At 28.2% G+C, this 13,535-nt stretch overlaps 1 protein-coding gene across 3 annotated transcripts in view; it reads right to left on the minus strand.

Annotated features, from left to right (window-relative positions):
• Nucleotides 1–3,355: 3,355 nt before the first annotated feature.
• Nucleotides 3,356–13,535, minus strand: part of LOC126739562 (ADP-ribosylation factor-like protein 4A) — a 38,445-nt gene continuing 28,265 nt past the window's right edge. For 2 of the 3 annotated variants that reach the window (XM_050445315.1, XM_050445317.1), the window contains exons 2-5: nucleotides 12,157–12,351; nucleotides 11,951–12,097; nucleotides 8,109–8,369; nucleotides 3,356–5,450 (exon numbers count right to left, since the gene is read on the minus strand). In XM_050445315.1, the coding sequence (XP_050301272.1) occupies nucleotides 5,293–5,450; nucleotides 8,109–8,369; nucleotides 11,951–12,097; nucleotides 12,157–12,214 (624 nt within the window). In that variant the 5' untranslated portion in view covers nucleotides 12,215–12,351 and the 3' untranslated portion in view covers nucleotides 3,356–5,292. Of the gene's footprint in view, nucleotides 5,451–8,108; nucleotides 8,370–11,950; nucleotides 12,098–12,156; nucleotides 12,355–13,535 lie in introns of all 3 variants that reach the window. The other variant, XM_050445316.1, reaches the window with a different exon arrangement.

The following is a 13,535-nucleotide window of genomic DNA, read 5'->3' on the forward strand; positions in this document are numbered from 1 at the left end:
CCACCCCCGAGTTCAGAGTGTGAGAAAATTCGAATATTTATAGGGACAAAATTAGAAAGACATATGGTGACACGGATTTATGAGGGGATGAGGGATGAACACTAGCGTCAAGGGAATTGGTTGTAGAAATCTTAATTTGTAAAAAAAAATATTTTAAAATAACACAGATTTACGAGTTAAAAGAAAAATAACTTTTTAGAAAGAAAAAGTGTAAAGTTGAATTTTTTTATTCATTTAGAAAGAAAAGTTTTGTGTAGTCCATACTTATTTGATCGAAAAAAAATATACGTCAAAAATTTCTACATGCTTACTCATACAAAATACCCAAATCCTAAACGATAATTAACTGGAAATTCTAGAAATTCAATATGAGTCGTAGCACGTGATTTCGGGCAGGTAGAACCGAAAGGTAGTACCTTTTACTTTAAAGGATTTAAATTCACCTACCTGTCTTAATAGAGACCTGTATGACCTTTGTCTGTGATTAGATCTATACAAACATTTGAAAGTTGTACAAACTGGGTTTACGAACGAGATTTTTTGTGTTACACCATAGATTTTTAAAATTTGATTTTCTTATCTTTATAACATATCATTTTTTAAATATGTGACATGAAAGGTTGAACCGCAAATTTATATATTTTTTGTAAATATGGTGCTTAGGTAAAGGCATAGAAGGTTTTTTTATCATTAAATATTACAGTTAGGTTTTCAAATTTTATTATAATTTTTTGCCAACAAGCAATGTTATAAAATACTTTTTTTAATTTAATTTTGTATTTAATAAATGGTGATAAAAAGCAGCAAAGAAATGTTTATGTTCTGTCTGCATAACAATATATTTATACTTATATATTAAGACCAACTAAACATTTCTAAATTTGAAAATTAAAAAAAAATCCCTTGAGTACTTATTATAAATATAAAGAAAAAATACCTGAAAACTTATTTTCATTTATTTATGTTTTTGCGTTCAGTTTTTTAATTCAGGTCATTTGGTTTTCCAGGTGTAGATTTTTTTGCTTTGGAACATCTAATGAGAATATGCAGGGATATTATCATCGAGTTCTTATAGCAACAAAAAACTAAAGAAAGTATTATGACGTAGTTGTAAGACATCCAAATAAGCTAACATCTTATAGGTAAGTCTTGGACTTGAAGCTTTTACACAAGTTAAACATTATTACCTAATTTTAAATGAAGCCAGTCAAATTAAAGTCTTAGTTCATTTTGGCATATATTTCAGTTTTTCATTACGCAATATTGGTGCTTCAACTGGAGTTTTCTTAGGTTCTGTATATAAACGTACAAAAACTTTAGAATAAGCACCACAGCAAATATTGAGGCAATCAAAAACTCTTTACATAAGAATTTTTTGCAGGAAAGCTTACGCACTAATTAAGTGGTTAGGTTGGCAAACCATGGTTTAATAATAAAAATTTACAAAGGCGATTTTTTTATGCTTTAATTACTGAAAGTTAAAAAATTGTTGATTGGAAATCAAGTGTCTATAGAGATAGAAATTTCCTAACTTTTAAGATCGCAGTAGAATTTCAATAACAAAAAGCTTGCCTTACTTCGCTCTTCTAGACTAGTAATTTATAAATTTGTGATTTCTAGATAGAGTGACCAGCAGAATCACCTGATTTGAGCTCATCATAATTTGCGTCGCAAGTCTGAACAATGATTATCCGATTGTTAATCGGATAATCATTGTTAATGATAAAAAAAGTACCTATTTAAATAATAATTTTTTAATTGAAGGTATTTTATTTTTAATTCAATACAGTAAAATATTTACTATCCTTTCTATGATAGTGTTTTTTGATGGTAAATATAGCAATACATTAAAAATAAGGAATTCAAGATAAATATTTTACTTTTAAAGAAAGTAATAAGATAATCTGATGATGATCATCTCTGAAGAAAATACTTTCTTATTAATATAAATTTTTTGAAATGAGTTGATTGGACAATAATTCAAATGATACTATATCATATCATCTCAATAAGTCTAATTCCTGAACAGATCCATACTTTAAGTCAATTCCCTTTTAAAGAGATTTAAACTTTTGAAGTTCGATGGATGGAAATGGATAATACTGGATTTTTCAAAGGGGCCTAAAGTGATATTGGATTTATTCGCTATAAAACATAAAATCCTCTAGTCTTTGTTTTTTGCTGGTAAGGATCTTTGGAGCCAATGGAATAAATAAAAGTTAGCATGAGGCCTTAGAGTACGAGAGTTACCCTATTTTATTCTTAAAATTCGCTACTAAAGAATAATTTTCTTTGTTTTTGAGTGAATATTCTTTATGTATCGTACGGGAAATATAAAAATGTAATAATAATTTGATATTTATTTATTTCGAATTGAAAATGTATCATTACAAATTCTATTTATGTGTTTAAAAATCAATTAATTTATTAAATCTGTAGAGAAAACCCGTTTTCAGTTGCTCTCACTTTCTTTAAATAATTCGTATTATATTATATGATTCATTTCAATAAAACCAAACTTAACATCTTCTAGACTTCACTTTACTTAAAATTTTTTATGTGAAATATTATTGACATGTCGAATAGATTTTTTCAAACAATTTCAATTTTTGTTAAAAATTCATATGTAATAGATAACACTTATCACTTTAATAAAACTTAATAACATTAAATATTATCTTTTAATAATATTAATTAATATATTTAATAGTAATATTAATAATTTTTAAAATGGTCGCGAGGATATTTCGAAGGCATAACAATATTTTGCTTATTTTAGACAAAAACTAAATAATTCATTTAAATTATCTTTTCAGTTTTTAAGATTGCTTTTCAGTAACTCAGTAAATTATTATAAATAAAACCCTTATATTCATGTTTTATAATTTTCTGGATATTTCCATATATAAAAGTCTTATTTGTATACTAAAGAATAGAAAAGTATTTAAAAAATCTTCTAATGCCAAATAAACGAAAAATTAAAAAAATATGAATCATATCCATTAAAGTTGTGCATTCGAGTCACTATTTATGTTATTAAGGTGATTATTACTAACAAAATGTTTTGTTTTTGCAAATATTATTGTACAAAAGCTATTCATAGTTCACTTCTTTAATATTCTCTTTTTTTAATATTCCCTATTAATAATTTAAAATAATAAAGAAAAGAAAGGCAATCAAAATATTTTACATAATGTTTGATGATTGTTATCAAGGAAATTACTAAAACTTACTTGAATTTAATTGTAATTCATATATACCTTAGTATCCTTATTCCATTTAGATTAATTTCCAAAATATAGTGTCACCATTTTGTATTTAGACGACAAATAGGAATCATTAAATAAAACAAAAATTAAAAACAAACATCATTTTAATAGAAATATTAATATTTTACACAATTTTTTGGTACACTATATACAGGGATAAAATACAACAATGATGGCGGTTATAGAGCATAATATACGATGATACAACAATCGGAAATATAAAAAATCTAACTAATAAATAAAAAAATTATTACCAAATATATCTAACTTTAAATTAGAAAAAAAATTATAGTAATTCGATATATTAATAGGAAAAATTATATTAATGGGCCAATAAATTTAATATAGGGGTTATTAAAATTTAAAGTAATTTAACAAATAGCTTTGATATGTTCTTAAACTATAATAAGGCAAATCAGGTATTAGATTAAAAGTAAACAGTCTATATCACACATCAAAATTTACAGGGCGCAGACAAATAAGGACCTGTATAAAATTATCACGTTAATAAGGTTAAGTTCGGTTTGTGACAAATAAATAACAAAAATGGTTCAAATGTTATTGGGTAATAAAATCTAAATAGTTTACTAAACATGCTAATAGTAATAAAATTACAATGTGACCTAAAAGCCAATCATATTCCGACACACATTCGTCCGTCCTAGTTTAAGTCTATAAACGAGCACAAAAAATATTTCGGAATAAGGAAAATAATGAATTTACATGTGCTCCAAATAATTTGGACTTAACATATTTTTGCTATTATTTACGAAAAAATTCTCCATGTGATTTCACGTAACTCTCGGTAACTATAAAACTATATTTAAATAGTTCTAAAGATTCAAATTGAGCTATAGTGGCTCCACAGTTGGCAAGCAATAATCATTATATTTAAATTAAAAATACAACATATATAAGCACCTTTGGTATTAAAAATTAATTTAACTACCTAATATTTATAACGAAAACCCCAAAATTCCCAGAATGTTTAGCTTATAAAAGTTAACATCCTGTATTCTAAAACGCATTCTCTCAGCATTTCCTCGTTCGATACATCCTACTTTTCCTATATGAAAAATTGCACATTTTTTTACTAACAGTAATTATAATAATAATAATAATAATAATAGTTCGTAATATTTATCATTATACGTACAATAATAATTATAATTAATAAACGATCCATGATTAAAAAATAATATATTGTGATGGTAATAATATATTGCCTACATTAAACAATGGGAGCTAAATAATGATACGATTTGCAAGTGATTAACAACAAAAGTTAATTCCCATAACTTTCGATTTTTAAGGTCAAAACACCACGAGATGGAGAACAATACTGGATTTTATTTTGAGTGCGTTTACTCCCCATATTTTTGTTCTATTGTTTTTTTACTAAGAAAGTAAGATCAATTAAATTTTGCTTCATTTACTTTGTTGAAAATCCTTTTTTTATCTAAAAAATAGTAAATGACCCTTAAGATTTCGTTGATCAGCTGCCTCTTGAACGCAATTTAATTTAACCTAAGTATACTTCTAATTTATCAAAAACATGTGGATGGAAAATTTTCGTCTACCAGATTTTTGTAAAATTCACCAAAACGATTTATTCCCAAAAATATGTATTACTTAAAAAACCAATTTCTTTTCTGCTAAAAATTCCTATATTGGCAGTACTTGGATCGACAAACCTCAAAAATAATTCAGCAGTATATCTAGAACATTTAAAGCCTAAACGTTAGCTTTATCATATATTCTTGCATTTTCGTAAAATCTATATATAGTTACAAAATGTGAAAATTGACTTATCAATTTTTGAACTACTTATAATTTTATACGCACCATAGGGCGGTGACTATTGACCATCCTACGCAGTGCTTATGGTACCAAAACAATATTTTTTACATTAGGCTGAAAACCGAACAACCTGCACCCCTCAAGCTCAAATTCCCTGGCTTTAAAAAAATCAACAAAACGTCGTCTTGGTGCAACCACTACTGCCCGCACCGTCGAGCCCCCCCTATCTACCCTTTTTCTTCCTTTCTTTCGCCAGTTTTCTTCGTTTCAAAATCATTTCGTATAAAACTTCGAGCCCTTCGTGCAATCCGTCCCCTGTTATTGCGCATGCGGGTTGTACGTGCCAGAGGTGACCTCCGGGTGCACCTCCGTTACCAAGTTCTGCAACAAGGAAAAAAAAACATTATTATAGGTCTAAAATTGCATTTTTTTTATAGACTATTCACAATACCTTTAGATGATACAAAATGGTATGCAGTGAATTCCTAACTAATCAAAGTTTTTGGTTTATAATTAAAGACGACCTTACTCAGCTAGGAAATGTTATCTGTTATTAATTATAAATTTATGAGAATTATTTGCTATAGTGATATGATTTTTGCGCGTTACACATATATTATATTTCAACAAAGATGAAGGTTTAGAAGAATAAAATTCTTATGTATGTAAATGCTCTCACGTAAGTGTCAAGAAAATCATAAAAAGATAACGAGTAAAAACCACGCAAATCAGAGTCAAGATAAAGTTATTCTAATAGAGCTGAAGTCCAGACCAGTACCGAAGACATTTGTTTATCAAAGATATGAAGGTTTAATGAAAAATAAATAAAAGATTCAGTGTCTAAGCCTAAGCCGAAGTCTATATACCTAAACTTCAGAAGATTTATGAAGCAATTGAAAAGCGAAATTGATCAAAATTAGTAAATAATGAACGATATCCACTTTTTGTAATTTGGACTGTTTATCACTTTAATATGTTGGTTATGAACTATGTTTATGTAACTCTATAATATATTCTGAATATTTTTTGTATAGCATAACATATGCATAAAGTCACCGGTTTGTCAAATTTGACGTAATAGACTAATGAAACATACGACATTAAAAAATAAAAATTAATACATCATTTATTGCAACTGATGTTGAATTTGTTGTCCATTTATTTCAATGCATTTTTGAAGTCGGTCCAATGTGGAACTTCCAATTGCACATTTTCAATTACTTGCATATCGATTAGTCTAATTTCTCGTCGAATTCTTTGCTTTAAATCATCAACATTATTTCTATTATATATATATTTCATTAAGTCTAATCACAAAAACTTTGGACGTCAAATAGCCCCGTAAGAAAAAAATCTAATGGGGTTATATCCGGTGACCTTGGTAGCCACTCAATCGGTCCTCTTCGTGTGATCCATATGTTACCGTAAAAGTTGCATTAAAAAATTGTCGAATGGCCATGGCAAAGTGAGGAGGTATTTTTGAAACCCTATTTCGTTACTAGATATGTCAGCCTCTTGTGGATCAGGGAATAAAACAATTAAAGCAGGGATAAGTTTAAACTGTAGAAAGTCCAAGTAGTGCTGTTGTTGTGTACATACCCGGTCTCCAAAACCAATCATCGATCGATCGATCGATAAAATTGATTTATCCTTTTAACTGCATTTGAAGTATAGGCCTCGTTTAAAAAAAAAATATAATTTTCATTTAGCACAATTATTAAAATTGGAGGTACCAATTCAACTTCAAATAAAGTAATCTTTTTTCTAGACATTTCATTATAACCCAGGAGTAGTTAACATTTAGTTTTAAAGCCACTGAATCTGTATCAAAGTTGGAGATCACCATGTCTGAGTTTATTTATTTTTTTAATCATATAATTTTTCTTTAATAAGTAAAATTTTTGAACTATAGTAACTAGAAAATTAAACAGGTTTTACAACTTTATAAAAATATTTTAATAACCTTCCTGTACTATCCATAAACGTCTGTTCCGGTAAAATGATAAAATCTTTATTGTTCAACTTTAAGACCAAATTCCAGCCCTTTATTAGTTGCAGGATTAGAAAACATTATTCTTTCGTAAATTTATAAAAAACAATATTTTATTAACACTGCTAACGTTTAATATGATTGACATTAGTTGGTTAAAATAATTAATCTTATTTTAAGTCAGTATAGTTTAAAAGAATCTACGCCACTGGTATACTTGATCAAATAATAATGATCCCATTTTTTGCGATAAAATTAGATTTGCTTGGTTTGATGTTCCTTTGTAATGACTTTTTAATTTAGAATCCAAGGGCGTAGATATATGTGCTTTCAAGTTCAATGTTCTTTGTTTTAAAAAAATAATCATGTAAATCAATAGTTTTATGATTTTATTTTATGACTATTACAGCCTATTCTAATAAATTAAATGTATGTTATAAAATCAAAAAGAGTTGTTTTTTTAAATTAAAAAAAAAACTCCGCCACTTCATTCTTTACCTATTAAAAAAAAAACGATTTTTTCTTTCTATAAATGAATGAAGACCAAAAAAAATTATTATTATTAATAAAACAAATAAATTTTCTTAAAATAGTCATTTATTTAAATACCTAAAGAAAGCCCAGGGGCACATTTAGATCAAACTACCATTATTTCCGTGACTTAATTGCCTACAAATTGGCCTAGTTTAAAATATAGATTTATTGATTAGTTCGCGGTTAGAAACATGTAAATCTCGGGGGTGTTACGTTAAAAAATATTTCCTACACCTCCCCTTTTTATTGATTTTTCATCCCCCTTGGCGGCACGTGAAGTAAAATATTAAAATTGGAAAGTTTTTCGCAACTCAATTCCGTATAATTGAATTTATATTCCCTAAGTTACGATCTTAGTGCCTGGAAGCTACGAAGTTTTCATCCCATGATAAAGACTTTAGTTAAGTGTCCTAATGGATATCCATAATAAACTTGAACTTTTTAAATCATTAATATTTTAAACTTTAATGCAACAAATAATCTACGTCGTTAAATAAAGTTTCAGTTTAAATTACCTGTTAAACCCAGTAACTTTTCAAGATCCTTTGGTTCCCTAGCGTTAGGCAAGTCTTGTTTATTAGCGAGCACCAGAATAGGCACCTGCGTATTTTCCGGTGATTTCACAGTCCTAATGAGCTCCATTTTTGCTTCTTCCATCCTTTCGACGTCCACAGAGTCCAGGACGAAGACTATACCATCCGTACATCGAGTGTAGGATTTCCAGAGCGGCCTGAGCTTCTCTTGGCCTCCTACGTCCCAGACGAGGAAGTTGACGCCTGGAAAAAAGATATGATATAGAACATAAAAATGATAATAAAAATAGAATTTTGATAATTAGGGATTTTTCGCTGTAATTGATACAGAAGAAGTTGGGAACGGAAGCTGAAACATTTATAATTCTCCAATAAGTTTAATCTAATATCTTTGTTAATTTCCTTTTTTTTATATTTATTGGACTTTTTTAATGATAAATACAATGATACGCACATAATTCATTTATTTTTTTTTTCTATTTACATAATATCTAATATTACAGTCATATTTTAAAATACCACTGATTGCATAAGAAATATGATAGTTCATATTACCAGTTATATTAGGTCGGCAGCTAACTGTAAAAATTTGATTTAATTGCGTTTTATTGCTTATGTAATATAGATCGTTTGTATTCTAACCATATAGTAAACACCAAGAAACCAGCTGATTCTCCATTATTCTGGAATGACAAGTTGCACATTGCACGATGTCTAGAGGGTTGGCGACAATCGTCCGGAACAGCGTTAAGCCGAATATATAAGGAGCGGTATCGCTGAGAGTGATCCAGTTAAGTGAAGTAAAGTTTGAAATATTGGCGCAAAATTTAAATAAATACAATAAATATCTCTAGTAGTCGTAAGTGATTGTGTTTTTGTAGTGTAGTATGTAAATAAATTAGTTGACTATTTTTGATGGATTTAATTCTCACCTAACGAACGGGAAAAACGCTACAGTATAATTGACAATGACTGTGAACTATATAAACCTTCCTAACATCAAATGAATTCCGAAATGCTACTGATAAATTTCATCTCTGGATAGAAAAACTGATATAAAAATAAATTTATTTGTCTTTAATATTTAAGCTAGTTAATAATTAGATCCAGTGGTCCGGGTCCTAGCACTGGAATTATTATTATCTAACTTTATAATTACTGGTATCAACATATTAAAAGTGAAATATTCCTGGAAATATTAGCAATTTAGAGGAGTGAATCACAGGTGATATTAAAATATTTGGATGGTATTATTATTTATCACTGAATGACCAAAGCCGATCATAATATAATCTGCAGTCTGATAACTGTCTTATAGCTAAATGCAAACAGGCTGTCTCGAAAGAATGAAATATTTCAATTTTCTCGACAACCCCGTATATTTTTTAAAAAACCCCGGACTCGTCGATTTCTTAATAAAAGTATATATTATATAGGGTGCCTCAAAAAGGAGTTACAACGCCAAATTAATTTTTTTTTAAATTGCATCGATTGATATGATGCTAAACATTATTTATTAAAATAATATACAGGTTGCAAAAAACAACTTTAATAAAAAACATACGTCTACAGCAAATGTTTAAAGTGACCACCATTAGCTATTTGATAAAATCCTAGCCTATCACAAAAATGTTGTATCGATTCCTGAACTGTCACTGGCAATATATCTCTTATGCGCGGTTTTAATTCCTCACTATTTTGAGGCCGAACTAGCTCATATGTATTGCCTTTACTGTATCCCTATAGAAAATAGTCTAATGGATTTAGATCCGGAGATCTCGCCGGCCAATTAAGAGCCCCCCTCTCCCTATCCACTTGTCACAAAAGACTTCATTAAGGTACTGCCGTACCCGTTCTTCAAAAGTGCGCAGGAGCACCGTCCTGTTGATTTGCTGGTGTGAAATATCCGGATCCTCTTGATTTTGAAAGATTTCTGATAAAGCGGGAATTAATTCTCAAGATAAGAAATCTAAATATACATCTGCATTGAGATTTCCTTAAAAAAATATGATCTATTTGGAATTCGATCGCATAACCTCATCATATTTTCACAGAATCCTAGGTATTTTTTTAGATCATTTTTTAAAAAAAATTCCACTCTTTGGATTTTAAAGAGAGAGACTTTAAAGGGACGATAACGCTGATTCCTAGACAAAATAGGATAGTATAGTAATAGACACAATGATCTGGTTATTTGACAAGGTCTGACAAGACATAGTACCTCAGTTTAGCAATAAGATGTTTTTAAAGTATCAAATTGAATGCCTTACTGTAATATAACAAAATTAAGCAAGATATAAGTGATTGGTTCATATTCTGTGTGATATCCGAGGTTACCTAGCAAAAATCAGTAGTGATGCTATGATCGCGCTAAAACCAGATTGAACCTGAGGATATATCTGTCATGTCTATCTTTTGTGAAATCAGCCATCATCAGTCAGTTTAGTTATAGAATGGAGTTAATTTAGGGATTTAATTTTATCTGTTTAGTTAAAAGAATTATAATTATAACATCCTAATAATAATCTTCGAACTAAAAAACTTGAATCTGAATGTGAAGAATTTTTAGTATAAATGCTTCTTTAAAGGAATAATTGTAGTAATGTGTTCTAAACCTTATTACTAAATTTATTTAGAATGGAATGATTGCAAAAGGAAAATATAAAAAATAAAGCTTCAGATGAAACCATTTAAATTGCAGCTCATTTTGGCGCGTAAATTTTGTTTTTAATAATCAATATCAATACTTTCTCAAAGCAAATTAGGTCCTTTCATATTCTTATCAACGATAAATACCTTGTGAGGTATCAATGAATCTTACGGAGTAAAAATTACTATTACTCGAAATCAAATAAACCAATTTAAAAAAATAAATTCTCCGTATAACGGCATTAAAAAAACCTTTAAAATCTTTTTCCCTTTAAGATTTTTAGATGGGTTTTGAGGCGAAATAATGTCTCTTTTAATAGTTGCGAGCGATTTTTTTATTAAATCTTTGAGATGATCAGTTTTGAAGTTATTCCTTTGTATATGAAAATTTACTTCAGTTTCAAAGGAATAATCTTTAAAAATTAAATAGATTAAGAAATTTAAAAAAATAAATATTTGCTCTACTTTTAATCAAAAGAAAATTAATTAATATATTTTTTTAAAAGACGATTTTTTCAAGTTTATATAATTAAAAAAGTTTCCTACAGCAAAAAAGTAAATCCAAATAAATAAAATTCCATTTTTTCTTTTATTTTTAATTAAAAACAAAGTTCCCTTTTATTATCTTTTTGAGTACATTCAATAGCAGCGAGTCATTTTAGAAAGTAGAAGAGAGCAAATGCTGCAAATGCCCTACGAGTTGCAGAAGCCCTATAGGAAGTATTCCACTTTTTAATTATTTTTTTAAATGAATAAAAGTAATTCCTTAAGGAAATTATTTTTAAAGTGCATGCATTTTCTTATACTTTAAAGGAAATATGAATCAATACAATCATATCACAGTATTATTTATCTGTTTACACTAAGAGTGATTTATAGTATATTATGGGAAATCAATCAGAAGAGTAGGCTTATTTGCTGTTCAAATGAGTCTTAAATAAAGTCTATGTGGTTATGATGAACTCACGACTAGATACGCATTCTATTCTGTATAAAGTGACTATTTAAATATAATCTTTTAAAAGAAAATATATTTTCGTTATTGGAAAAATTGTGAAACTCAAAACGTCAATTTACACTAGTGCGATAGATAGGTCGCAATAATGAATCTTATTTAAGCTAACAAGCATTATTATACATTTTGAATAAATGAAGAATACTGAATTTCTACCAACCTTTGGCTTTTCCTAGCATCCCCTTAACTTTTTCACAGTTAAACCCAATCGTGGGTACTGTATTAAGGTACTGGTCAAATTTCAGTCTATACAGTGCAGTAGTTTTGCCAGCAGAATCGAGGCCTAGCATCACTACATGTAAAGTGCCTGCAAATGAAAGTAAACATTATAATTTGAAAAGTATCGATAGAAACAATTAATATTACCTTGTCCGGATGGTAAAGCATCTAGTAGAGAGGCATTTTTGCCCATATTTGCCCCCATTGCATGGGGTAGAATTTCAAAAATTTTCTTAGGATCTTCTACATGTTGATGGAGTTTTCGTTGAGTGTCATCCCTTCACTTAACCAAAGTATTGCCATTATTCTTGATCATCTTGAACCATCGCGATAATTTAAATACTGCTGAAACAAAAGAGACATATTTTACTCAAGCGTATCTTCAATGGTTATGAAACAACTTATAATGGCTGTAATTATTGTTTGTTCATATTTATTTGTAGATATAAATGAATAATATATGTGCTAAAAAGATCGTTAGTCACTTGAAGGCTTTTTTAATAAAGCATCGTGAGAATTATTGGTTGGGTTGCTTCATTCAAGAGGATGTTGCAAATCAAAGATGAGTGTGTATAACGTTGCCACGGTTTGACCTAGTTGCGTGGGTGATTTTAATAATTTAATTAAGAGTAAAAGTTTAGTGTAAGTATGAGAGTCTGGATTGTAACAAAATAGTTATTAATAAAATCTAAATGTAGTGGATTCTATTTTTTTAGTATTTGTTTTATTAATTGAGTGTTGTATATTCCTTCATTTTAAGCCATTAATTAGTTAATCTAAAACATGTTCAAAAAAATTTCCTTATTCTAAATGTTTTTCATTATGTTTAAAGTGCGTTTTTCATATTTTAAAATTTGAATTGTGAATACAAGTTAAATTATAAATAATTTGATTTAAAGTTAAAGGTTTTATATAGTAAACGAAATAATCTGATGCGAATATTTACATTAAAACAATTAAAAATAAATTCCAATTTTTTAAAATATTTCTTAAAGAAAATTTTGTGTATGCAATATTTGCTATAATTTTTGCCGCGTTTTTATAATTTCGTAATTTGAAAAAGAAATTTTCTTCATGAAATCTTGAAAACGATATTAGATATTAGGTTTGACCAGCAGGCAGATCATCCAGAAGGCTTATCTTAGACTTAAATTATTATAAAACAATCCAAATATTTTATTGGAAAAATATTTTTAAAAATATTTTAAAGTCATTTTCTTGTTCTTTTTTAAAAAACTCTTATTTGCGGTATATCTACGGAATTCGTAAATATAAAAGTATTTCTTATAAATGTTCTGCAATAAAATGACTTAAAATGGAAACCATATGTACTCTGCAATGTGCACCTTTTTATGACAGGCTATTATTTTAAAAGACACTTATATAATATCTTTGCAAATAAAATTATTTATAGATCGCAGGTACATAATATAAATATTTGATTTAAAGGATTGATGATAACACCTCTCTATATCGAGCCTTTATTTATAAATGAAGTTTTTAGTCTTATTATTAGACAATATTTT

The sequence above is a fragment of the Anthonomus grandis genome, chromosome 8, assembly GCF_022605725.1.
Source record: "Anthonomus grandis grandis chromosome 8, icAntGran1.3, whole genome shotgun sequence".
Classification (NCBI taxonomy): Eukaryota; Metazoa; Arthropoda; class Insecta; order Coleoptera; family Curculionidae; genus Anthonomus; species Anthonomus grandis.